Source organism: Coturnix japonica, chromosome 14 (genome assembly GCF_001577835.2).
Source record: "Coturnix japonica isolate 7356 chromosome 14, Coturnix japonica 2.1, whole genome shotgun sequence".
NCBI classification, from domain to species: domain Eukaryota; kingdom Metazoa; phylum Chordata; class Aves; order Galliformes; family Phasianidae; genus Coturnix; species Coturnix japonica.
Genome location: NC_029529.1, coordinates 4,377,999 through 4,405,706, shown reverse-complemented (window position 1 = coordinate 4,405,706; position 27,708 = coordinate 4,377,999). Strand labels below are relative to the sequence as shown.

Here is a 27,708-nt window from a genome sequence, read left to right as displayed (position 1 = left end):
ATTGTATACTTTGATGGATTGGAAACAAGACATCACTGAAGATGTCTTAAAAGAAACTTGAATTATAAATATAGAATTGTAAGAATCTACCTTATTTATGTAGGCCTCAAAGTGACTCCTGTAACATACAGTAAACTGGAAACAGCAGCGCCAGCTTTCCTCTTGCTGCTGCAGGCACAACACTGCACACACTGCTTCCTTCTAATGTCCACCATGGAACAGTTAACAGAAAGAGCAAACTTACATCATATTTTTTGAAGCATCAGCGACTGACACAGTGCTATCATGGCTGACCCAGGCCAGGCGGTTACCACTGGCAGAAAAGCTGACACTGTGCACCCATCCACCACTGCCAGCACCCCCGAATTCTGACATCAGCTGCCCAAAAGGCATTTTGGAGCCCCATGGTGTACTGGCAGGCTTCTCATCCACTTCCTTGATGTAAGCAGAAAACACCCTGCAAATACAAGATTTCTGCATGAACAAAGATGTTAAAAAAAAACAGCTGGGAGCTGCACATACATTTCACATTGGAAACAACTGGATGCTTTCTAATTGTACCAAAAGAAAATAGTACAGTGTCTTTTACCAGTAACCCACACAGGCTGGGAAGTTTCAAGTACACAGAGAGGAAGCAATAGCACAAGGATGTAATGCAGGTCGCCTGCTCACAAGTGCTTCTTTCTTTTCTAATCTCTCCACTTGTTTCCAGAAGATGGCACAAAAACACACAACGTCCTTACATTTTTTGCTGCGCTGATTTCCCTTTCATCCCTCTGCAGCACTATTAACTCTCAGTGTCAATTCTCCAGTTAGAGAAGAACCCAGATCTACCACATGTAATTATGTTCTTAGACAGACTAATAGAAAATTACCCACTTTTTAAGAACGTTCGCTTTTTAGCAGGGTTTCAAAGAAAGAAAACGGATGTTCAGCTGCCAGCACAGGGGCTCTGAACCACCTCAATCTGGCTCCTTATGGAAGGAATGCCTTGAAAGCACAAAATAACACAGTGTTTTTATGGTGGTGTTTTTTTTTCCCAGCACTACAATTTTCAAGATATGTTTAAATAGAAAACCCTCCCCCCTTCCATTAGATTCCTTCTGCATGATTCAGACGTGCCACAATATGGTGTTCCCAACTGTTGCCATGGAAGTTACTCGCACGTCACAGACATACGATTAGAGTCCATTGAACAGGAGAAGCAAGTGAGTGGTGCCATACTACAACCAGAGATATTACAGTAAGAAGGAGAAGCAGTGATCAAACATTCATGGCTGCAGCCAAACTAAATGAAATTATTTTACAGTGAACTGAAGGAAAAGTTGCTTCCCGTACCATCATCACCCTATTTTGTACTTTTAATCTTGTAAGTGTGGAATATGGACTTCAAAAGGTGTCTACTTTCAGTTTATTCAAATAAAGCTGTTCGTTTGGAATGAGAAGGGTTTAACTGTAGCTATATTAGGTACAGATTTTCCGAGAATTAAGTAAGAATTTATGCTCAGCTCTATCAGTTTAAATATAATGTAAGGATAATCCTTCCAGAAACTTAATATTATAGAGAAACCAGAAAGGATGGTTCTCTTAATGTATGGAAATAGGACAAGATGCTTAAAGCAGCAGCCTTTGACACAAGGCAGAAAAATCATTCCTAAGTAGTAAGAGACCTTGAACAGAACTGTTGGCAAAAAAAAAAAAGTCTTTTCACTTATTGAAGTCTCCCTCTCAGAACCACCTCAGCTTGAAGGCCCCAGCCTTCAAAGAACATTGGGAAAAGACTTTCATTCCCATAGCAACATTGTTCCAGCAAGTATATACAATTATCACCCATGCTGGTAGCTCTATATATAATATCACAGAATCACAGAATTATCAAGGTTAGAAAAGACCTAGAAGATCATCCAGTCCAACCATATACAAGCACTATTTCTAAAGACAAATGTAAGAGGAGCTCAGCCTCTGAAAAACTGCTGAATATCAACCTGGAGTCTCTTCTGCCCTCCATTATTTTTCCAAACCACCACTCAGCTGCTTATAAGCTGGCAATGTCTCCAGCTAATCCATCTCCTAGTCTTCTCCAGAACCACCTATCAGAACAGATGCGTACTTCAGCCTAGACACGTCTCCTATCTTTAACAAGTAATTGCACGTTCCCTACAAGTGGAATTCTGGAGATCTTTAGTCTTCGTTGAGCAAAGACCACTTTCTTCCAGAGCAAAGTTTGGAGACACAAGAGCTAAAGCCCAAACTACAAGACCAACATAGATCAGTTGACACGACATCACAGTCCCAAGATGCTTTATGAACACACATGAAAAAATTTCCACGTGAACAGCAGCTGCTTCTAGAAGATGAATGAGTACATTACACCACACTATTTTGGGAATGGAAGTGAATGCTTACAGTTTATCTAATTAAAACTGGAGATAAGGCAGGAAAGGGAGACAATTCTCTTCTTCTTGCCCATCTGCCATTTAACATCTCTGCTTACATAAAAAAGTAACAAAGGATTGACTTCAGATGTACGTGTTTTATTCTGAAACAAGGAATGCAACAGTTGGCTCCACCTCCCTCTCCCACTCCTTCTTAGTTATTTTTAGCATCCATCTCGGAGCTTCAAAATTGCCCTATTACATAAAGAAATTAAGAAAATAAGCTTTCATTACTATTCAAGGAACGAGCTATTAAGTAAAGTATGAGCTGAAGTCAATCGCTCTGTATACAGCTCCCCATGCATGCTTCAGTGCAGCGACTCCAGTAAGTCAGCACAAAGCAGCCTGCAGAACCCTCCCTCGTGGTGTAACTTCACAACCTCATCCATCTCAAATGTCCGTCTGCTCTGCAAAAATGGTGCTTTGCTGCACTGAGTTTCAGGTGCATCAATTCCTTGACTTAGCTTACCATATGCACAAATGGTAAGGCTAGAACAGGCAAAGTGAATGAGTGACTCAGGGAAGAGAAAGGTGAGACACCTCCTCTGCAAGCTGCACAAGGATATTGCTTTTAAACTCTAATGAGCAATGGTACATTTCTACCAGATAGCATCTGTAAGTCTAATTTCAGACTAAAAGCTCAGTACCCATTACACCTGTAATAGCAGTACTTCCATGCTCTGCTAGTAAAGAAACTCACCAGCTCATTAAACTCAGTTGTATACCCCAAGAGATAAATCCTAGTAGCCCTAAGCACTCATGCTGCATCAGCAGCAAAGTCTCTTAAGCTGGGTATTTTATTTTCGTAACAACATCATTATGTGATGAGCTGTCTTCTATTCCGATAGCAAATGCTGCCGTCATGCTTGTGCTTCTCACTTGAACCAGTGAGCCAAACTCATTTAGAGATGCTTTATTTTCTCCCACCTGCATTTGAAGTCACAGGATCCAGCAGCCAGCAGAACATTGTTGGGGTGCCAGTCCAGGCTGAGGACAGTAGAACGAATGGGCTTTTTAATGTGCTTGCTCACCCACCTACATTAAAAAAGAAGAGATTTTTATGCAAACACTTCACCCCATTTCTCAAAACCAAAGAAATATGCCTCAAAAACATCACCTTTTCTCAATGACTAAACACAGGCTTTGCTAGAAAACTCACATTATGCCCAAGCCTTGAATATTTTATGTACTGTCTATGTGGTTGTAAGTACTACAAAGTCACATTAAATATGCAACTCTTCCTCTGAATCTAATTCATCTTTTAATTTATGTTTATAATACACCAGACTGAATTCCTTCACATGAATTTTGCACAGTAATTTCTCGGTCCCTTCCATCTTGTGACCAAGAACTCAGTTTTGACCACTGTGTTGAGCTAAGCAGCATTATTTTGTTACATCACTGAGTATACTTCCTCTCCTGCTTCTTCCATTGAGTTACGCAGCCATCTCCTCTGCTTGCCAACTTTTCTAATGTACAACAGCTACAAAATCCAATACATAAATGGGTGAACTGCCAATGATATGGCCAACGTCTGTATCTCAATTGTCTGAAGTACAGTAAAAACTGGTCCTATTGTTGAATGCATTAACACTAACTTCAATGTGTATCAGCAGATTGAATTTCTTTGAACTGTTTACAAAGCAGTGGGTGAATCTGTTATTCACTGGATGGCCTTTGGGATGCTGGTGGCTTTTCTTTGAATCTACTTCCATCCGCAGTTCTAAGGGTCACATTAAATTATGCATCTTCAGCGCGGGAGAGTCTTGATTCTTCTACAGCCAAGTGAGGTAGAGAAAACGTTAATATCTGAATGTATTGGAAAGTGTAAAAGTCCCAAACAGTCTTTAAAGTGAATTTTGCAGATGGTCTCTTTGTTTAGCATCTCCACATGGACACTTGTACAGTGATGTATAGTGACAACAATGCAAAGATGGTACAAGAGAGGTGGTGATTTCACCTATAGGTAATAGGTGAAATGGTAAAATGTAGCTCCGATACATATAGCTACAAATGTAGGTCTCTTAAAATCAGAAGCTCCAGTTTTACCAAGATAATACCAGTGGTAGAAATGTTTGTGATGTTCCTGTCTGATATCTATGAATTATGATGAGAATAAACAACAGCACACAGAACAGGTAAATGACAACCTTGAATATCTGCTATTAGACCACCCTGGAGATATCTGACAGATATCTGACTTTTTTTATTGACAAGAAATGATTCAGTATAGAAGATGCAAGACCACATTCTTTATTCAGTCAGGAATGAGTGTGGGGCAGGAGGAAACAAGTGGTAAAGAGATGTCTGCTCTGCAGAAATTCTTGTGCTTTTAAAAGAGCAACTTCAGTTTATGGCAGTCAATGAGGATACACCTACATCAACACATGTAACCTGAAAACACACTAAGTCAAAGGCCTTTAGGTACTACACTACAGTAAAGAAGTAAATGAAAGAACTGTCAAAGCCTATTCCTCTTTATTGCCAGAAGATTTTAGAATTAGTAAAATAATGTAGTTATGCTAAGTGTAGAAATGCTAAGTCATGGCTTGAAGCAGTGATTGAGCACCTGGTGGGAAGGCAGGGCCAACCCAGAGGAGCTCAGGTGTATGCAATACATCTGAGTGATCAGAAGGGTAGAGGCAGGATCCACCCCTTCCCAGACCTCATTTAAGGGCTGGCAGTGAAGGTAAGGGGATCTTGCTGGAGATCTCTGTCTGCTGGAGGTGCTTCAAAGGTAAGCAAATTTTCTTTGTTTCTGTGTTTGTGGTTGCTGTGTTTGTGCTTGACTTCATTTGCTGCAGCCAAAGACTTTGCCATTCTGCTATTATTGCTGTCCTTACCATCATGTTAAGTGTTAGAAATAGTAACTTAGCCTTTATCTTCCCTAGGCAGCCCTCACAGGTATAAACAAAAAAAAAAAATCAAACAACTCACCAGTCATTTTCAGATTCAAAGTAGCACACGGATATAAGTCGAGCTCCACTTCCTACAGCAAATTTGTTCTCCAAGGGAGACCATTTCACAAAGGTGGCTGCACGGTTAATTCTCAGGATTACAAGTGTTGGTTTCCACACACCATCCTTCTGACTCCACACGTAGGCGTTGCGGTCTGCACCGCAGGTTACAATGCGGTCGCTTTTGGGAGCCCAGTCAATACCTGCAATTCAGTTTTCATGTTAGTATTATTTCCCACTTGCTTTATAGCGATTCAAAAGTCTCACAGCCTTCTCTCCCCCAGAGAGTTATTAGTCTTGTGTTGGCATTCCCCTTGCTCCCTTATTCTCCTGGTGCTGTTTTAACCTGTTATGGATATCAGTTCCTCCATCCAACTTGCACCAAAACTGTAGACCTCAAACTTTAAGATTCTGAGCAGAGAATCTGCTTACTGGACAAGGTAGCTCAACAGCTTGCCAACAGGTGGAGCTCTGCAGGCTGGCTAAAATCCAGCCACAGACACTCCTTGAACCACTGACTTCTGCATGAGGCTCATTATGAACAGCTGAAACCCAGCAATTCTAAAGCCATGCATGAGCATTTAATGCCTGCTTGATGCCAGACTGCAGTATGATCTGAAAGCTGAGCTAACAAGGTGCTGAGGTTTTTTTCAGTTAGCAGGCATTGAACTTCATGTACTATTGCAATCCTTACCCTTATTCCATGCCTACTTAAGCTGTGCCACGAGAAAGTCTAGCAAGCAAATATAAAATTAATGAAAATCATAAGATACAACAAATCAAAACCTTTGATAAACTTGTTATTGCTTCTTTTCCTTTCCTATGCAAAGGAAGATGTTCTCAACTGGAAAATCTCCTGGCAACATTATCCTTTAAGACCCTTCTTTGAGGTGCAGGGTGTAAACTCTCCTGCCACAGAATTGTACTTGAACTGTTTTCCCTGTGTTCTGTATTAAAAACATCCCTTAAGTGTACAAACTACAAAAAGGATTAGGGATTATTTGAACTAACTTGTACTGCTTTGTTCATATACGATCCCCTTCAAAGTAGGGTTATGTTTAAGAAGTTCAATTTCTGAAGTGGTTGTTAATCTGAAACTAGAGTTACATGAGTCAATCCTGCATTGCTTTTGAAAAGGAGATCACTGTGCCCTTTTCTCCTCTCTCCATCATTCTCACATCTCCCTTACATTAGCACCAGCATTCTGATTCTGAACTTGCCTTAGATCTTTAATAGAAAACGAACTTTCCAAGAGTGAATAATCTTCAAGACACAAGAAGGCAACACTAGGAACCTTGTCCCTTATAGTCAGGATTCAGAGTGGCAGCAGCCTCCTGTCAGAGGCAACAAGTGGTTTGAACAGTCCTGTGCCTAACCACGGTTTAGGTCCACCCTATAAGGCAACTGCAGCACTTAGTATTCCAGAGGTATAAGCTACGCAGGAAAGCAGTGCAAGCTCTTTTCCCAAGTTATGAATATTTGGCTTCTCTCTAACATCAACAGTTGAAGTAAAATGTAGAGAAATGCCTCTGGGTGAATGGTACATCACTTGTAAATTCAACCCAAATAACTCCTCACAAAAGAGCAAGTGCAGTTGTGCTCTGAATATAAAAACTAGATCAAATGAATAAAGTTCCTGCAAAATGCTGTTAGGTAGACAGCTTTGCCATTAGTGAGTTGAGGATGGAGTAAAGGATACTCCTGCTTTGGTCAGGTTCTTTTATTATTTCCATTTCCTTAGAGGATTAAGTCCTTATCAAAGTATCACATGTACCAAAAAAAGACAACAGGACAGTTTTATTTTTTCAAATTAACACATTGTGACTTGTGGAAGTTCCAACATTTTTGTACATGGCTCTGTAGTAACATGTGCTCACTGGCTGTCTGTGCTGTTTGAGACTTATCACTTCAAATGCAATTGTACCTCAGAACTGACCTTATGTATGAGAGCTGTTGAGTCATGGCCTGAACCACTGATTGAGCACCTGTGGAAAGGACCTGGTCAGCCCAGGGAGCACAGGTGAAGGCAATTCAGCTGTGTAACAGGAAGGGGTAGAACCTGGCTGCACCTCTTTTAGACCTCACTTAAGGGCTGACTGCCACAGGGGAAGGATCTCTGGTTGGAGACCCCATCTCTTGTGGAGCTTTCCTTGTGAGCCTGCATCTTCAGAGACAGGTGAGCACCTTTCCTTTATAACCCCATCCCATTTGTGCTACTCCCTTTGTTATTGCATTCCTGTATCACCCTTCCACTGTGTTGATCTTTTGGATTGTAACACGCTGTAAGACCAAATTACAGCCACCAGAGAAGAAGCGTTAAAATATGAATCTTCAGGAATCCAATCTTTTCCTGAACATGGCCAAAGCAGGTTTTGTTGGTTTTTTTTTTTTTTGTTGACTTGTTTTTCACTTTGCAGTCAAGTCAGTTCTTAGAGCTTTCCTCATGAGTCTGGCTTGGAAGAACTGCTCTTTCTGCTCACTGAGAATGCTACACAAACGTTTCTCTGCATTAGCACTGAGAAAGAGAAGGACTCTTTTTTCTATCAGCATCTGTGGCACATAAAACACTTAAGATCCTATAGCCAGTGTACTGTAGCAAAGAGAAAGGAGAAATGTACCAATACAAACTTGGTGAAATGAGTCCCTGAAACAGGCTATTTGTTGCAGATGCAGACAGAAGCCACGACCCAACAGCCTACTGCATGCAGGCCAGGAAAATGCAACAAAGTTCTCCATAAAGTGGGAATTATAACATACAAGGAGATCTATTTATTGCAGATTTCCTGTTCAGATGCTTGGCTAGAGAAAGAAGGGTGCAGGGAAATTGCTGTCTGGCACAGTGTGCTCTTTGCTTACCTGTAATGTGTCCATTGTGTTCCTTTAGCTCATGAGCTTTTACCCACTGGCTCCCATTCTTCTTGTAGATGTGAACTTCATGATTATTAGGACTAATGGCAATTTCTTGTAGAAGAAAAGAAACAGTCCATTAGTACAGAAAGCTCTTTTTAATATCTTTTTACTTGGGGAAAACTTCTCAGTCTAAAACTTGTAATGCTCTGAAAGTTAAGAGTACATAGGCCTTGTAAATGATGGGCTAACATCCCTGCTGGATAATATCAAATAATGATGGTTGTAACACAATTGTGAGTACACTGAACAGAAAGACAGTGCATTTAGAATATAACTATCCTTCTTCAGTAGAAGACTATATATAAAAAGAAAAGGCTGGGTTTGGGGCTGGGAAATAAGAGGTTAAAGAGTATGAGATAAGTCATGTTCTCATGAAGTAAAGACCAAGGCAAGACTTTCTGGAGCTCCACTAAGACTGGGTTTGCTCACATGTCAAAGTTTCAAAAGAGGGTCTAAAAATCAAAACCAGATTTAGGAATGTAATGTGCTTTTTGGGTTATAAGTGCAGCGTTATGTATTTGACCACATCTTTCTTGAATGTGGTCCAGAAGGTTTCAAGATGATCCGATTGACAGCACAGAGAAAAGAGCGGTTGAAAAAGTAAATGAAAAGGTTACTTACGAGTACGGTCTCTGTTCCATGCATGGCAGGTGATTGGCTCCAATAAGAACTGATGTAGAGACATTCCGAGTTAAAGATATTCCTATGTTGTAAAAGTTGGGGGGGGGGAAAAAAAACGTAAAGATGTAAAAATGACAACAAAGCACTTCAAAGTTGAACAGTTATAAAAACAAATCGGTCTTGAACATCTACAAAGGCTGCTTCAGTCCACTATGATGATCTATCTACTGTGCATGTGTCATTGTAATTAAGACCTTTCCCTGTGTGCCCCAAGATCTTTAGTAGGTCAATGAATTGCTCTAAAAGGTGTATGCACTTGTTTCTTCCTGTATCCTCATAAGAGGAAACAGGTTCTTATGAAATTAACACACCTAAGAATTTAACTGGGGAATTAGAATACTTAAATAAGAAATTCAGTGATGTCTCAGTGAACTGATTTGACATTCTGGTGTGTATTGTAGTGCTGTGAGCCTCAATGAAGCCTTTTTCTTTTCCATCCATCAGGAGGTTAAGCTGATGTGCTCAGATGTGACTGTAATCTGCTGATGTGTTGCTTGATAAAACTACTTATGTGTATCCCAGGGAAAAACTACTAACATCAGTAATTAATTACTAATTCCTTCAAATTAATCCTAACAATTAATTGCTTTATGGCTTCCATCCTTATGAGACTCAAACAGTAAAAGATCAAATTGAATTCTTTGGGTTTGTGAATGCTTTGTTTCATACAAAGTGAGACACCCAGTTTTTTCTTTTCTCTTATGAAAGAGACAGTGCAAACAGGTGACTGCGAAGCTGTTTAATATATCAGATCTTATTTCTGTGTCCTGTGTTAATCAAGGACAGCATAAACGGATGGAAGGTAGCACTGTAACAACTCAAGGTCACCTGCAACAGCTGCAATGTGCACAGCTCAACACACACAACTTGGATTTGTCCATTTCTTCCTCCTTTCACATATTAAACAAACTTTTGTAGCAATTTATCCATGGCTGATGGCACGTTGTCGGTCTGCCCCACTGCATACATCTAAAAAGCACCATCTCTGTGATGTCACTCCAAGACATCCACACCCATCGCAGCCTGAAATTACAACATAGCCAAGTATGGCCATGTTAGCAGAGGGTGGAGACTTCAGGACAAGGTAGGAATTTGGAAGCAAACAGGAAATGAACGGCAGTCCCACAGAAACTCAGGAGTGAATGAGAGATGAGTAACCCCTTACAGAGCTGAGCACTCCCCTGCTTTAAGAAATATGCCTAAAGTCCTGAGTAGAGATGATGCAGCACTGTTCATATATATATATATATAGTAATCTATATTATATATGAAAGCCATGATCTGCAGTGTCATTAAATGTACTCAAAGCTCATTTAGCTGAACTTCATTTTAAGTCCAGTTCATAATTGTAACTGTTCTAATTTTCTTCTAATAATCATATGCTAAAGATCACATAAAGCTGCTATTTGAGTACAGCCCTCAGAAGAATAATTACTTATTTTTATTAATGTGAGAGAACTGCCATGATCCAAGTTACCTCTGACCTTGGGCAGCTATGGTGTGAGATTCCATGCATTAACATAAGCAAAACATCACAGCAAATTGCTTTTTCCCCAGTCTTGCTTTAATACATGCCAGCAATTCAGTAGCAGTGCATTTCCATATACAAGAAAAGCTGACGAGCTCTTCTACCAACAGGGAATGCTCAGCCTTTTTGATTCTTTCCAAATACAAAGTAAAACTATCCAATCTCTGCTGCCTGAAGAATGCAGCTATTTCTAATGCAGTCCTCGTGCTTTCTGCACAGATTGGCTCCCTGTACAAACACTGCTGTCCCATCCTAACAGCTCCTAGTTCAGAGATTGTTTTGCTCACTAACCTACAGGCTGTTCCCAAAGCTTACAGCTGGACAAGGGACATGATGCATCCTCATCCTTCTCAAGCACCACAACTCACAGCAAGCAGGTAATGTTCATTAAGAAAGAACAGTGATGACAATCTCAAAGAGCACAAATATTTGCCATCTGATCGTTGCAATATTATTTCCTTTGGGGAGATAAATACTGTTTGTAAGATCTTATGAAGATTTATTTCTTATCAGTGGCTGAATGACTTGATGTAACCAATACAGCATAAACCCCACAGTGTTCTCCTGTCTGCCAAGCTCAGGATTTAACATAGGAAAGGCACTGTCAAGGTAACTTTGTTAGGTAGATAGAGCTTCCTTTCAAATGCAAACTAATTGTCCTTGTTTCAATATTTTCTTTTAAGGGCAGGGTGCCAAAATTCCTCCTGCTCACCCACACAGCCCCTCAGAAACTCAGCCCTGAGAAGCCCAGGACTGAGCTGCTGTCACCTCTCGAGAAGCACGAGGTAAGGAGACAGCGAGGAGATGCTTCCAAATTACAGACAGTGTGAGTGTGAGAGCTGCTGTAAATCTCTGCCTATTTCCAGAGCTGCCTGTGACTGATCGCTGCCTCCCCCCGCTGTCATATCGGCCCGTTCCCGTCGGGGCGGTGGCCGCACTCAGCCGGGCGGTGCCGTCCCACACAGGTGCCCGGTGCTGAGGCCGCTGTGCGGTGCGGACAAGGACGGAGCTGCCCCGCCGCCCCCTCTCCCGGCCCACCCGCCCCTCTATGAGCACAGGGCCGGGTACGGGCCCCGCACGGCGGGCAGGCCGCGGCTGAGTGCTGCAGAGCCGCCGCCCCCTCAGCAGCTGGGCCTGAGGGCGGCCAGCCGTTCGGTCGGGGCCGGGACTCACCTGAGGCTGCGGGGGCGGAGCGGGGCTCGCGGACTCTGGGCAGTCAACGCGACTCCGCTCCGGGCGGCGGCGGCGGCCGAGGGGAGGGGTGGGAAAGGGGGGCGGCCCGGCACTGACAAGGGAGCCAGGAAACGCGCACTGCGCATGCGCGCCGCCCGCCGGCCAACCCCGCGGGATGCGCATGCGCCATGCTGACGGGGAGGGGGGTGTCGGGGCGTGACGGGAAGGCGTTGTGCGCATGCGCGGGGGGGAGGGAGGAATGTGCCGCACACAAAGGCGGCGGGCGGGTTGGGGGCGCATGCGCAGTGTGGGGATGTGGCACAGATGGGGGGGGCTTCACGTTGTGTGTGAGGGGGTCTATAGGTGTAAGAGGGCTCTATGGCTGTGTGAGGGGGTCTATAGGTGTAGAGGTCTATGGGCTGTTGTTGAGGGGTCTATAGCTGTGTTGAGGGGCTCCTATAGGTGCTGAGAGGGGAAGTTATAGTAAGAGTGTAAAGAGGCGTCTTTGTGCTGGCTTGTGAGGGGGGTCTATAGGTGTGAGAGGGCTCTATGGCTGTGTGAGGGGGGGGTCTATAGGTGTAAGAGGGGTCTATGGCTGTGTGAAGGGGGTCTATAGGTGTAAGAGGGGTCTATGGCTGTGTGAGGGGGGTCTATAGGTGTAAGAGGGCTCTATGGCTGTGTGAGGGGGGCATGCTGTGCCTCGGTGGATGGAGGGAGCAAGGCAAGCTGTGTCCAGCATGGTAGAGCTGGTTGGGGTACAATGTACTTGGTGTCAGCGCTTGTCTGGGGAAATACCTTCGGTCCATTATTCATTTATAATGAAACAGCCCCTGTAATTGCTGTGTTTGGAGATGGGGTCAAGTCTGAGCTTGTATTAATGCACTGTCAGAGGGCTAGAATGCAAAGAGGGGAACTCAATGGGAAAAAGCATCAGGTAGTACTGTGTGCTTATAACTGTGGGGCTGGTTGTATTGGTGTTAGGAAAGGCAGCTGTGTGTTATAGGAAGGGATGGAGGAGCTGCTGTGGGCTGCAAGCTGAATAGCAATGTCCTGCTGTTAGAGCAGTGAATGCCATGCAGGTCTGTATAGTGCTAATAGGATACAGGCATCCTGCCATGCTGAGCTGTGCTAAAACGGTGTGTCCAGTGCTGGGCTCCATGTGAGCAAAATGTGTGTGATTTAGAGGAAAAAGGGTAAAAATAATGCTCAGTCTTTGAACACATGACTGTTACAGAGCTGGAGGGAACAGAGCCACAGACGTAAGTCTTCAAATAGATAAAAGGATGCTGCCATGAGGGAAGGGACGATTTGTTCTCTCATGTCCATTGGGGGTAGTAGGGTGAGGAGCCATAAGCTAAAGTAGCAGGCAGATGACTAGGCAACATGGAGGCTTTTCTTAGAGGTTTTAAGAATAGATCAGACAAATATTTCTCACAATGGGTGAAGTACAATGGAAGGTCTTTCATTCAGGAAGGAGACTTTGCTTAATGGGCTCCTAAACCGGTGCTGCTGTGGTTCTTCAGCCCTGAGATACGTAATGGCTGCAGCCCTTATTGGCTTAACGATAAAACTAGTTCAGCTGCACAGATTAAGGATGCTCAACTAGGCCAAGTAACGTTACATAACGGGAATGAAATTGACTTTAAGCATGGCTTTATGTTTTCAAAACCATTTTCAGCAGATGGGGTGAAAGTATCTAAATGAGGAACTCTGCAGAGCTTTTAAGCATTAAAGGCTTCATCTTCAGCATAGCTTTCCAGAGTACGTTCCACCTTTGTTCCTGTGGTATTGCTGGTGCAATTTAACTGTGGTAATCCAGAAAGGATGCCAATGTTTTGGAGATTAAGGCCTTGCAAGCCAAATCAAACTGATTGTAATAAAAGTAGTATAGTAGTATGACCTTAGGATATACTTGGGGGGGGGGAGGCCAGGAGGAGCTGGGACATTGTTTTGTATGCAAGGGCATACAGTTGGTAACAGCTACTCAAAAAGTAAGATGCTATGTAACAAAAGGGTATTTGCAGATAACAGTGCTTAGTTTGAGAGGCCTTTGAGATGTGTGTTATTCATCTCACTACTGGAAAACGTAGCAATTCCTGACACTGAGCATTATATCATATCTGATGCTTAAAAGGGGGACACATGAAAGGTCATATTTTCCTAATTGCATCCTCTGCAGTCCTAGAACTGCCATTTAGGTCACTATTTATCAAGATTGATTCTCATCAGAAATACTCTTGAATTATGATGAGTGTTTGCCTTAAGGTCAGATGAAGTCACCGATTGAAAGAACTGCAAATTCATGAGTTTAAAGCATGATAAGTCCCTGTATCCAATTGTCCTGCTTTGTTTTTGTTGGTTATTTTGCATCTTAAAACAATGTTATGTGTGACAATTGTTAGAACTTCATATAATTTGTGCAATGGTTGTGACACAAAATAAGAAGGAAGGCAGACTGCATATTGATCAGGCTTACTGAGTGGTCTTCTTGCATACTGGCTTTCTAGGTAATGATAAGCTCAATGCTGACTGCTTTTTCCTTCCTGTCAGAGAAGATGGGAGCCTCCGTGCTCAAGCTGGTAGGGCTGGGGCTCCAAGTTCCCATCTTTAGAACTAAGTGTCCAGTGTGCAATGCTCAGCAGTACCTGCCCTGCTGTTAACCTGCTTTCCAGAGAAAAGAAACAGTGGCAATATTTATTGCTTTTTCTTTTTAGATTGACAGTGAAATTGTACCCAGCTGTTTTAAGCACTGCCTCATTCGAGGCACTCACTAGGAGCCAGCCCTGCTATTTCCTGAACGTATCTTCCACAACCAGGATAATCTCATGCCCTGCAGCCTGTGCTCTGCTGCCACAGGAGCTGTGCCCACCTCCCAGGCTGTCAGAGTTTGCTTCTGTGCTTCTCCATCATCCTATTGCAGCACCTTGTGGCAACAGGTTTGAGCAGCATCCTGGTTTGTTGTTTTGCTGTCACACTGTGAACAATCTCAATTATTATTATTTCTATATAATAACCTTTATTAAGACTTTGCGTTACAGCTATTATCAAGAGCTATTATTATTATATATAACGCAAGAGCTTTGCGTTACAGCTATTATCAATATTTTCAAGAAATAGCCCAGATCCCACCTTGTATCTTAAAGCCCCACACCTGTCAGTGCAGGTATTTCTCAAGTACTGATGGTGTCTTCTGTCATTCAGGGTACACTTGAGGACTCTTATTTTCAGTTTCTCAGATCTCATGCAGATAGTTCTTCCATCTGCACATTGCTGCATTCCTTCTGTCCTCTCATGTATTAACTGTGTAGACATCTAAATGATCTCAAGCCTGTTAGTGCAATTTTGCTATATACCATGCCCCCCAGATGAGACAGAATCTCTCTTAAAGAAAAGCCTTCCTGTGCAATTTTGGTGCCCGTAAGGTGTCCTTATTGGTCATCCCTTTTGGAAGTAGTAGGATGCTGCTTATTAGCCCTTTCTTGTTTACTGTTAGTGAAAACGCCCCTTGTACAGTTGCCATTTCAGACCTTATCTCCATGCATAAACAGGTTTGTGGAGTATCTATGTTGAGAACACACCTGTTTTCCTCATCTTGGTTCCACACCCTTTTCTGCTATGATAAATTCATGGCAGGTGGCTTCAGACATGAGCTCCAACTTCAGTGCCTGTTCCTGAGCCACTAACATGGAGGAAAAGGACTTTGTCACTTGGGTATCTCCCCAGAAGTGAGCTCTTTTCTTGCTGAGAAAATCCCTGGTGTGCATTTTGAGCTGATTTGGCCATCCCACCCCTTTCCTCTGTCGTCTAGTTTGTGTTTGGCCTTCCTGTACTTGGATAGGCTTTGGTTATCCTTCTATTCCTAGACCAGCAAATATTTAACAAGAGAGAAGTTTGCATTGGAAAATAAGTGTCTTAGGATATGTCTGCTGTGATCCTTTCACAAATTATCAAGATGCATTTACGTGATGAAGCACTGAGCTTGGACAGGAGATATATACAGCTGCTTCAATTGAATTCTCAGTGTTTTCAGTTCTGCAGAAGAACCTGATGTTTCTGCTTGGAAACACATATAGCTCTATATCCAGTTACTAATCTAAAAAGGAACAGCAGTATAAATAATAACACAAGGGATTTGAAGTGTTGATATGGAATTATGAGGATCAGGAAAAGAAATTGGAAGATGGAATCTACCCCAGGATCTGCAGATGCTCATACTCTTGAGTTTTGTTGCAACACAAAAATAAAGGGTAAGTCCTGCCACTGCTGATAGTACACCTTGCAAGTTCTCCTTTGTGGGTGTAGATCAGCTGCTGATACCGGTAGCTTGTTGCTGCTCTATTCAAACACCATGAAGATTCTGACTGATATGTTCTGCTCAGGGTGCAGAGTGCTGAAGTTCCTTTCAGCTCCAGTGGGCTGAGAGCATCTTACATGCACCTCTTCTGCCTAGCTGGAGTTTCATGGTAGCTCTTTTTTGTGTTGCTTTTTTTGTCCTTCCATGGTGAGCTACTCAGCCTATTCAATCTTGACTTACAGATCTTTAACTACAATTTATTAGTTCTTTAAGATTTTCCAGGTGCATGTTGTGGTCCTGTTCCTGACACAGCTCTTTTGCCACGCACGGAGATTCTGAGGAATGTATGAAGCAGAGTGACAGTGCAACTATTTATACAGGCTATTGAAAAGTAGGATGTGTAGACCTGCATGCTGCCTTCTGAGAGAATTTGCCTTATCTGTAATTTTTCTTTATCATAGGCTGCCTTTCTCAATTGGATCTAAATTGATGGAAGTAATCCCAGCTGACATGGGCAGCGCTAGATCAGACCATAAACCAGGTGCCAGTATGCTTGCTTAGTACCTCTGGAATACTCAAAGGTATTATCCCTATCTGTTAAGCCAATAACTTTGTTCTAATAACACTTCAGGCTTTGATGTCCACCTTTGAGTGGAAAAATGTGATTTAGGGGCACGCAGTGGATGGAAGGTGGAGGTATTGTCTGAAAGTGAGGTAGTCTTAAGCAGGAAGGCAGGATGCTCATCCTTAACTCGGGGAGAAAATGCTATGCATTAAACTCACATCTAACTTTGATATTTCTGAAGTGTCAGTTGTCAGCACAGTGCCAATGGAGCAATCTGCTCAGTACTGGCAACTTTTCTCCCCTCTGTGCCAATGACGAATGTCATTGACTATCTAGAGAGGGAAACTAGCCTCCTCTTGTGTTGGAGACCTGGTAAGTGTGATGGGTGGAGCTGTGCAATAAGTGGAAGAAGGGATAAAAAGAGAGGAAATGGAGGAACTCCTCAGTGTGCCATCTGTGATGTATATTACCAAAGAGACACAGAGAAAGGAGATTTCTTCTTCCATGGATTAATTTTGCCAGACTGCAATCAGTGAACTAACAAGCATGCTGCTTTTCAGGATTGTGAAAAGCAAAGCAAGTGCTAACATGTTATTAACAGTGCTCTTCCAATAAATGCTGGAGAGAGAGGCTGGAAGCCTTAGGATATATATTCCATTTACCAATATAAAGGGCAGAAGGGTGGAGACGTAATTTGGATCAGCCCCAGCTTTCCTTGCTTTCTCATCAGCTTTTCAGTGCTCAGGGATGATTTCCTCATTCTTGTTAGTAGGGTGGTAAAAATTGAATCTTGCCTTCATCTAATAGCAGGTAGGTTCCTTCTAGAAAATAAAGGAGTACTGGATTCCTGGAATGTTAACTGCTCAGCTCCGGGGCTTCCATTTATCTCATTAAGTGATTTGTGGATTAGTTTTCAGTAGCTTATTTTTCTCTATAAGATTGTGCACTATGAAGTCGACTGGGATTCTCACCCCCACTGTATCTGTGCTATGGAACATTAGGAACTCTGTATTTGCCTTAACACTAAATGAAAGCTAAAATGATGATACACCTTGGAGGCAGAAATAGACCCCGTTGTTTACAGAGTCCTCGAGTCTGAATCTGTTTTACTGGATATCTGTGTACATGGATTTGAGTGTATATACCAATATTATTTATTTCAAAGTTAAGCTGCAGTAGCAGCAGCCGGCTTTAGACCTGACTGAAAATGTGTTTGATTGCAATCTCAACAAACAAATATAGTCTCTGCTCCAGAATTTACAATGCGTGGCTTTTTATCTCATGGAAAATATGAGCTCCACGGCTTGTTTAGTGCTCACTGTTTACTGATATGAATCACTGGAGGACTGCTGTTGCTGTAAAATAAAAAGAAATCATAATAAAAAACAAGCCCCACTCTAAGGAAGAAGAACTACAAGGGCTTTAATAGAAAGACTGCATTCTAACAACACACCGCTCTTCAGCTGAAGAGCATCAAGTAAACGTGCTGCTCTGTGCTAGAATGCTGCACCACTGCTGTGCTATGTAGGTTTTGTATTAACAAAGCTTAAAACTCCAAATTTGGCATAGAGGTTGCAGTTCACCTGCTAAAAATGTATCCTTTAATCACCAGTCAGTTGCAGGTAAATGTATTGTTGGAGTTTCTAACCTATTTAAATAACAGCTGCATTTATGACTCAGTTCTTATAACTGGTGTCCCATAATTGCAGCTAAGAAATGCTTCTCATGGCACCAGTCCATTCCAGAACTCATATTCTTTTCCTTGCAGATGTTTGTCTGTGTGGTCTATCCTTCATGGAAATGAACTGCACAATGTGGTGGATGTTAAAATAGCTTCTTAGGTCTATGCACGGAATGAAATGGCAGGTATGATATTTCAGACTGCAATCTGTAATGCAAAGATGCTTAAAATTTCACTGAAGTAGATCTTGCTGTGGGCTGCATTCCATGGAGAAGTCCCAGCACCATGGAAACAACTAACAAGACTATAGTTTCAATGGAGGCAGAATTTGATAGTGCCCTTTTTAGGGCAGGTTTTACAGATGTGTTCAATACTGTCTTAACTCTTCCACCAAATCTGCTAAGAGCCTTTTCATAGGCCTTGCTAGAAGCAAAACTGAGCCAAGACAGTCCAGACTTTAAGTAAATCTTGCCATCCATCAGTAGAATTGTTCTAATGGCTGAGCTCCTCAGGTTCCACAGAATTTCCTTAGAGGGCAGTGTTATGTTTGTCCATTACTGGCCTAACCCTGCATTTTTTACTCAAAGGTAAGACTGAGTGTTAAACAACCTGCATATAAACTCTGCCAAAATAGCTGTTGCATAAATAACCTTCTCTATGCATAGCTGTTGTTTTCACTGGGTCTCTCCACAACCTCTGCCCTGTCCAGGAGTTTTGGAGGGCACCCGCTGCTCTGATTTGTGCTCCTTCCAGCTCTGTCAGTATCAGGCTGAAGAGCTCTTCCTGCAGCTTTTCTCATGCTGGTAAGCATCTTCATCTATTTGAATCAAGAGGTCCTGAAAGCAGGTGAAAGAGAAAATAACGAACAGAGAAGAAGCTGAAAGATGTAGGAGGTCGATCTGCAAGGCTTTTCTTTAGGGTGTTACCAGATTAAAAACAAAAAAGCTGTGCTTTATCCTGGTATCATTTGTGCCTGTTTGCAGTTGCTGTAGCCATGTGCTCTGTGAGAGGCTCTCCTGACTGAGGCAGATGTAACAGAGGGTGAGTTAGGCTGGTGTGTGTATATGCACACACCTGAGTGGAGAGAAAAGCTGATAGTAATGCATATCTTGTATAAGGTTTGTTGGAACTACTGCGGGTTGAAATTGGTGTGAGTGGGAGAGCTGGGACTAATGAATATAAATTCTCTGTTTTTCAAGGTATCTGTCTAAACAAGACTACATAACTTATTGCTCTGTTGCTTAAGGTGTAAGATAGAACTGGTATGGTTTTTTATTCAGGGTCCTGCTTGCACCTTCTGCAGTTTAACTTGACATTCTGTTGTAGTTGATTCAGCATCTTGACAAGCTCATTATTGTTACTGTTGGCACGTCCCCTCTGATTTCCATTTTGTTTGGGTCTGTTTCCATCTTCTTGAGCTCAGGACTTTCAGCATGCCCTGTTGATTCAATTTCCAGACTCACCTGTGGAGACTCAATTGCATGCTGGTGATTTTCCTGCGGAGTGCAGTGAAGCATATGGCACAACATTCTGTTATGTTGAATCGAATCCAGCCTTTGTATCAAATTATTGCCCACCAAGTAATAAAAACAGCCAGTTTCTAAGCCTGCTTAAAACTGAGGTACTAAGATTTTGCACTAAGTTATGAATACTTTCTTGTAAACAGGACTAGGAGAGCTTTCAAGAAATCATCTTAAAAATCTATCTAAAATTGGGGTTATCTGTTAAACCAGCTCCTGGACATGAGACTGGACTGTATGTAACTTCCAGTAATGGAGACTCTGTGATCTCAAGACCATCTTGTCCCAGGAGTAATTCCCTCTACAAGTAGAGAACTTAGTGTCTAACTTAAACCTTGCTGCAGCTTTGGCATACAACTTAATGTCATATTGCTACATGTGATTATTTCAGATTCATCCTTCTTCTGACCACTAACCTGGACCAGTTCAAGCTGAATGCAAATCTGCAAGGAGAAATGCAGCAGAAAAACAACCAAAGGTGCTCTGGAAGAAATCTGTCCAGTGGAATGTGTGCAAGCTGGTGTCAGGCCTGTGTGCAGCTCTTACATCTGTGGCACTGGTACTTCTAGGGAAGACAGCTTCCTCCAGTGCCACCTGCAGTTCATCCTTATCTTAGTCTTCAATCTTATCTTCTGCAGCTGGTGAATGCTGTGTCCTCCCTTCCTCAGCTGATGGATTAGATCCTTAATTTCCTCCAGGGGGAAGAAAATAGATATTTCACATGATAGGTTTATTTCAGGACTGTGAACTTTACCAAGTGCACCAGACAGTTTCTTTGAATAGAAATGGCATGAAATGGCTCCAGTCACTTTACATTAGCTGCCCTTTTTCTCATGGCTAAATATTATCCTGGATTTCTGAATGAGCTCAATGTGATCATGGAGGCAGAAGAATGAAGCCGCCCATGAAATCATGAGAAATTTGCTCCAGTTTTTAGCCTAGTCTTCCCCTCTCCCGTTTTCAGATGGTTGCTCATACAAAATGAAAATAGGATTCCACGTTGTCTCTATGCAACAGAATGAGGCACTTTGCCAGGTGATGTAGGCCAGAGTAATGGGTTGGGGGAGACAGCCCAGGAAGCTGGCTGGGATCTCTGCCAGGGACTCCATCACCATTTTCTCTTGGCTGCAAGGATGGCAGATTCTAAATCTGCATCTTCTAAATATTGACAGTGTCATCTTTCAGCCTCCTGGAGGAGATCAATTCTTACAATTTACAGCATATTTTTATTTATTAAAAAAAGAAAGCCAAGGCAGCTCATCTGCCTGTATAGCAAGTAAGGGAGGCTCTGTGAGTTCAAGTGACATCCTTGGAACTGATACTTAGAGATGCCTCATCCAGTCATGTATATTGCTTCAGGGAGATATTCACTTCAACCTGTAGCTCTTCATATTTTCTTGTTGCCGTTCTGCCAGCATCCTCTCAAAGGCTCTCTCCTTCATTCAGAGCAGCACAAGCAGCATTGGCTTGGAAAGATAAAGCCAAGCATTCAATGGACACAAGTTTTCTTTGCACTTCACTTCTCTGTGTGTCCTGCCAGCCAGTCACAGTTAAATTGGCACCCACTGTAACGACTGGCAGAGTTTCTCTTGGTTGCTCTGAATGGGTGATTAAAATGTTTACAAGTCTTTCTTTCCTCACCATTAGGAATTTAACAAGATCCCCCAGTTCCCATCAGTGTGATAGTCTCCCTTGCTCCCGCCGTTATAATGATGCTGCTGTGGAGCAAATGTTTTCCACTTCAGATATTCGTTGTGCAGATGTGCTGTTAGTAATTGCCTGGGTTGATTAGTGTGACTTTCTGCTTCAAAGAATATTCAGTTAGAAACAAGATGTTATTCAAGACTATTCTAGACTGTGTTTAATGACTTGTCATGAGGGGAAAGAATGAAGGAACTTGTTTTTTTTCTTTCCTGGGAGCCTTTAATCACAAATATTCTATGTATTTTTATGATCAGTACGTGCAGTCAGATACCATGGTGATAAGAACGCCACAAGCTGAAGAGTAAAGAACTGCTTCATTAAAGGCAGCGATGGTGAAACAACCCACTGGTATTGCAGCACCGAAGAGTTCAAAGCAGGATTTCATTATCCTTAAAAAGAAGATGAATTCCTTGCCTTGCAGTTGAGGAGGGCTTTTACTTCAGCTGCTCTATTGTTTCTGGAAGGCAGCTAATGAGTTTATGAGAAGCCTGCAGCGTGCTCCTAAGAATTAGCTGTGGCTCATCTTCGCCTTTCTTCTCTTGGTCATACTGATTACAGTGACGTTTGATAGAGAGATCTTAAAGTGTTAAGAAATAAGGAATCAGCCCAAAGCTGACTCCCTGGGGTTCCACCATCAGCCCTCACTGGTCAGGCTTGTGCTAGATGTATTCTTGAATGGTTGAATTTCTTGCCTTTTCCAGGTCAAGAGTGAGTTTCTTCATTTTGGTCTGAAGCCTCTGCTTAGAGCTGCCTGTGCAGACTTGGACTGATTCAGCTGTCTGCTCTGCTTCTTGGAACCTCACAGCCAACTTTGTCCCAAAGGAAAGGGGGCTGAAATAACATAGTAGTTCATGGAGTGAGGAGTTCTGGGAGTCAGCAGTTGTCATCTCCGTGAGCACTATTGCTACTTTCACCACTAATCCTGTAGGCAATATCAGAAAAGTGACTGTTAAACCATTAAAGATGTGGCTGGATCTTCTCCCCAGCTACAAACATCGTACTGGACTGCAGCTCAGTTCCTCATTGCTGGGTTGTTTCTTGGTGTTAGACTCTTCCACTTCCTGTTTAGGTATCTCCAGGACAATGATAATAGTAAAGAACAAGGTAGCTTCACTCCCTGTGACTGTCTATGGACCAAAGCAGAGATAGAATAGCTTATTTTGTCTTGACGTGTCTCAGACATGTGGTTAAAACCCTCCAGGCGCCTTAACTTCTCTTTCTGTTATATGAAAGCATCTTTGTTAGCTCTGCTAGAGAGAGACTGTTACAAAGATAGCCTTAACTTCTTGTCTACCTTACCAGATCTCAAGGAGCAGATTCCGGGGGGTTCAGTCTGATTTGGGTGCATTCTTGTATCCTCAGGAAATACTAGTGGCTTTTGTAGGGCTGCTGGAAGATAAAGCTCCTGTTGGAGTAAGGAAGTCCAACTTCAAGCCTTTACTGGAAAGGTTCAGCGTTGGTTTTCTGTTGCCAGCATACAAGGGTTAGGTCTCAGTAGTCCCTATTTATTATTGCTAATGTACTTTTCTTCTTGGCAGGAGTGCTCTCCTTCCTTTGTCTTACCAAAATGAGTCCTAACAGATCACATCTATAAGCTGTGACTCAGCAGCCAAACTAAATAACAGACCATCCTAAGTCCTGCCCCATTCTCCCTGAAAGCTGTGTGCTCACTTTGTTTCTTCCAGCTCTTTGGTTCTTCCAAGGCTCTTAGTGTTGTGCTTCTAGACTGAGGTTTCAGTTCTGAGTTCAGAGACCAGACACTGAACTTCTATTTTGCTCTTTTTCTCCTCTTCCAACTGCTCTTTCATCACCTCCAAATAATTCCTGGTATTAGCCAGGCTTACCACAGCAGCAGTGCAGGACTGGAGATGGATGAATAGTAATGGCTGTGCTGTTCTCCTGTTGGAAGTATGAAGGCCCTGACCTTGCTCCCTCAAGCTGCAGTGCTTCACTTGAGCAACTTAGTTCTGGATTAGTTAGAAACATTCCAAAACATCTTTCTGGTCAGGATCCAAGTGTCTGCTCTCCTTACCTGCTTTGATTTGGGTGTTTTTTTTCCTGCTTTACTGCAGTGAATTGAATTGAGCTCATATAACTGAAAGCAGAACTTGGCTTGTCATCATCACTGTTTTCTCTGAAAGCGTTTCAAAAGAATTACAACAGTAAACCCATTTTGTGATTGCTCTGAACGCACAGAATTCTTGCCAGGCTTTTGATATGCAGGTGCAGCACCAGAATTATTCTTTGGAGATAAGAAAAATTTCCAGGACAGACATGTCAGATGGAGACATGAAATGCTGCTACGTTTTGAGCCAGACATATGTGACCTATGCAAACGAACTGCACTGCAATCCACTGAGCAGACAATGGACTGAGAATGAAGAGGTGACTGTTCTGCTCTTTGCTTCTGGCTCCTGGGAGATCATCTTCTGTTCATATGCCCCATATGAACCTCAGGATGCTCATGCCCCATGTGCCCTTACCAAGATCAGCTGGTAACAAGTCCAAAAGTTGTATGAGGAAAACTTTCCCTTGTGAGAGCTGAAGCAATATGTGTTATTCTGATGTGGACAGTGAGCAAAGAGCAGGCAGAGCATATCCAACTCTAGCTTGGTTCTCTACCTTGGTTCTCCACTTAGTGGGAAAGAAGGAAAGAAATTCTTATCCCCCATGAGAAGCCTGTGAGTGCTTTAAGGAGCACTGCTACTTCTTGGCACTCTATCTGTTTTCTTATCTGTATGGGGTGTCTAACACTGACCTATCTCCTGATATGGTTGAGAATTGATTAGCGTTTATAGAGTGAATTGAAATGGAAATGTTAGTTATTATTAATCTATATTAGTCATTAGATTGTGTTCAGAGCATTCTATTAAAATATTAACTTGTTGGAACTAAATTATCTTCAGGACTTGCCGTTGTTAGTAGATCAGATGACACATTTAACATCCACGTCCTGGCAACTTGCAGAAGATTTATTAGACTAGATCTGTCTACCACTGTAGGACTGTACAAGTAAGTGGAGTGGCTTGAGGGGTAAAACAGAGAGCTGCCAGCTCTCCCTAACCTGCTGCACTTTGGCTCTGCGTAGGACTGCCCCATCAGACTTAGTGTCTTAGACAGACACTGTTATCTGTGCTCTTACAGCATTCCTAGCTTACACGTCTTCTTCCAGCCCTTCGGTATAAGGGCCTGGAGGGTGCACCGCAAACACAGCAGTGTCTATGACCAAGAGATGCAAGATGAAGACTTGTTTGTATCCATACAAGTTTATTTCTTCCCTCCCTCCTCTGTGTGCTTGCCAGGTCTACAGGATTATTTTTTCCTGGGAGAGGTCTACAGCTGGGAATGCTTAGCCAAGGAAACAGGAAAGGTGTGGCCACATGTCTCAGTAGACAACTGGTATTATGTGCAGCATCAATAGCTTGCTCTGCTGTGTTGGAATCTGGCCATTGGGATATAATGAAGTTGATTTGGTTACTTGAAGGAAATAGGTGCTTGTTCACAGAAACAGCTGCAGACCCAGGTTTTTGTGGGTCATGTTGTTGTTGTAGAAATGCTGAGGTTTAGATTAAGTGTTTGGGCACTGAAATATTCCTGCTGAAAAACATTTGAATTCGGAATGGCAGCACTTTGTGAGCTGTGTTCCCATTTTTGGTTTTATTTACCACCTTCCATAGTAAGTGGAACAGTACCTTGCAGGAACAAGGGGAAAACAGGTCAAGTTCTACGTAGGGAAAGACAAATCCCATATCTCAACTGGCTCTATTGCTTAAGAGTGTAAAGAGCCATTGGCTCCAGAATCCATCTTAACAGGGTAGGTTTGTAAGGTCTGTGTTGTTCTTCTATGCAACTCAATCTTATCAAAAAGATAAAGCTGCATGAGCAGGCTGCCGTGGGTTAAGAAAAGGTAGGATGTTATCTCACATGAGCTAAGCCAAATAAGTGTTACCTGTCTGTAGCTAACAGGTTAATCTTTATTCAGAGTAAAGCAGAATCTCGTGTCCTGTCTCTGGCCTTGAAGTCCATTTGCCCTTTGTTGAAGCTCTTTGTTGCCCCACCATCAACTCGTCTGTAAGTAGAGGTGCAAGCACCCGAAGGAGCTGGATGGTCTGTGGTCTGAAGCACAAACATCAGCACTTAATGGCATTTTTCCATCTGTATTTCAGACTTCCAATGTCTCTGCTCTGAAGCACAGTTAACCTGTACTCACCGAAAGCTTTGTGTTAGGATTTGTGTTAGCAAATCACGCCAGTGTTTATTCATGGTTTTATATGTTGTATTAGGTAACAGGGTAGATCAGCTGTTTGGATAATATAGAGCTGTAAATATGTATTCTGCAAAGCTTATTTCTATGGGGAGGTTTGTCAGAAGTGCTGGCAGACCCAGCACTGAACTAATTGATGACACTAAAATAAATTTAATTTGTGATAATATTCTGCATTTCTAAAGCAGTTTTTATCTGAGGATCATGAGGCCTTATATAAACACAGAATCAGTTAATCCTCATAACTTGCCAGTGATTATACACACTTCATATGTGGGTGACTGTGGAAGATGAATTACAAATATCAGACAATGAGTCAGAGAAAAACTTAGGAACAGAACCGTGTGTTTCTGACTTGGTTTACCTGAGCAGCTGAGCTGTACTTCTGCTCATCATTGTGTTACTACTGATGAGATCAAGGTATGACTGTAGATTTTCCTTTGTGACTTTCTAGTTGAGCAGCACTACAGGTGTAGCTAATGCTGTCAGAGCTCTGATGTAGCACAGCTGCCCTCAGTAGGATTCTGTAACCTGGAGAATTAATTCCCTTAAAGCTGCCGTTTCTTTACAGGGTCTTCCAAGATCAGTTTGTCTCATTCCATCTCATGGAGGTTATCAACTGTAATTTTGAGGTCATCTCTGCTTTATGACAAGATTTCTCTGCCTTACTGTGCATGTTTTCTCATTCCCAGATGCCCTCCAGCTAACTGAAAAACATGGAATCAATGTGAGAAGTAACTGAAGCACACACATCAGCAGCGGGTGTCAGAAGGGCCCAAGGTTTCAGAAGCATTCTGCATGGGACCACAGTCCATTGCAAACACAGCTCATGTGAGGTAAGTTTCCTGCTGCTCTTGGCGATGTGTTTTACCACCTTTTCCCTTCCTTGCAGTTTTCTAGGAAGGGAGATACTAAGGCTGGTGCATAGAAGCGGATGAGAAACTAACGCTGTCCTGGTATTAAACTGAAAATGAATAGAGAAATACATTCATCTGAGGTGCTTCCTGAAAGCAACATGAGCTTTGAGTGTGCGTTTTCAATAGGCCTCGAGGGACTCGGTCCAACACTGACTGCTTCAGAAGGATCCCGCTCGCTCTCAGCAATTCACAGCGCTCTTTGGGCAGTGGTACAAATTGGCAGCACTTCACTGTGCTGCCATAAGTTAATACCTAGAAAAACACAGCCGCCTTCCTGTTTGTGGAGCAAACTGTGGTCTCACAGTATCTAAGCAAGCAGACAATGAATTATGGTTTTTTTTTCTTTCTCACAGACTGGGAGAATTGGAGAGAGCAAAGAAAAATGGAGTAGTTATTTCTGCCTGATGAACTTCCTCCAAAGCCTCTTTTCCTTTTGGAGTTGAGTGACTGAGTCATTCTGAGCTCAGAGATCTGAAAGTCAGAGTTTGAACTCTGTGGTCTAATGCCTGCAGACAGGAAAGCAAAACATCACACGAGTTCTATGGATCACACCACCGGTTTGCAGCAGCAGGACAGAATGTCAATGGAAAGTTCTTTTACTTTAGAAAGAATTGGAGAATCAGTAACGAAGAACTTCTGTTGTGTCTCATATCTGCTTTTTCCTCTCGGTTTTAGGCAGAGGTGGGCTCCAGCCCTTTCAAGCAGAATTTCAAGTCACTGAACTCATCCTCCAGCACCACTTGGTGATACTCAGGGCAGCATTTCCATGGCCAGGATGCAGCTTGGTGCTACAGTCCATCTTTACTCTCATCATTTGGCCCAGGGACACCTCAGCACCCAGCGAGTTTGCATATTCCTACTGAAGAGATGGGAATCCAGTGTTCATCCTGCATTCTCTGCTACACCTCCTGCCTCTGGGAGCAGCAAGCCTCCATTTGCAAGTGCTGTGTTTGCTGCTTTTGTGGAATTTATTAAAGATTTCTTTAATAAAACAGTTGCTGTTATTGATCTGAATCTCCAGACTGCAGCCTCCCAATGTTAAGCACAAACAGTTTTGTTTAGATACACATACACACATC

General features: G+C 42.6%; 1 protein-coding gene and 1 long non-coding RNA gene across 11 annotated transcripts in view; one reads left to right on the top strand and one right to left on the bottom strand.

Annotated features, from left to right (window-relative positions):
* The window catches only part of ARPC1A (actin related protein 2/3 complex subunit 1A), a 14,839-nt gene extending 3,022 nt beyond the window's left edge, over positions 1 to 11,817 (bottom strand). The window contains exons 1-6 of the mRNA XM_015876666.1: positions 11,685 to 11,817; positions 8,924 to 9,005; positions 8,249 to 8,353; positions 5,373 to 5,595; positions 3,363 to 3,470; positions 245 to 457 (exon numbers count right to left, since the gene is read on the bottom strand). Coding sequence (XP_015732152.1) covers positions 245 to 457; positions 3,363 to 3,470; positions 5,373 to 5,595; positions 8,249 to 8,353; positions 8,924 to 8,987 — 713 coding nt within the window. The 5' untranslated portion in view covers positions 8,988 to 9,005; positions 11,685 to 11,817. The remainder of the gene's footprint in view (positions 1 to 244; positions 458 to 3,362; positions 3,471 to 5,372; positions 5,596 to 8,248; positions 8,354 to 8,923; positions 9,006 to 11,684) is intronic.
* Positions 4,659 to 27,643, top strand: LOC107320634. 10 transcript variants are annotated; one of them, XR_004308999.1, is made up of 8 exons: positions 4,659 to 5,172; positions 11,195 to 11,296; positions 14,399 to 15,931; positions 16,440 to 16,559; positions 18,312 to 18,409; positions 18,934 to 19,027; positions 26,405 to 26,548; positions 27,305 to 27,643. It is a non-coding gene; the product is annotated as an uncharacterized LOC107320634 (long non-coding RNA). The 10 variants fall into 10 exon arrangements; XR_004308998.1 differs by lacking the exon at positions 4,659 to 5,172 and adding an exon at positions 9,976 to 10,888; XR_004309001.1 differs by lacking the exons at positions 4,659 to 5,172; positions 11,195 to 11,296 and adding an exon at positions 12,234 to 13,445.
* The last annotated feature ends 65 nt before the right edge of the window (positions 27,644 to 27,708 follow it).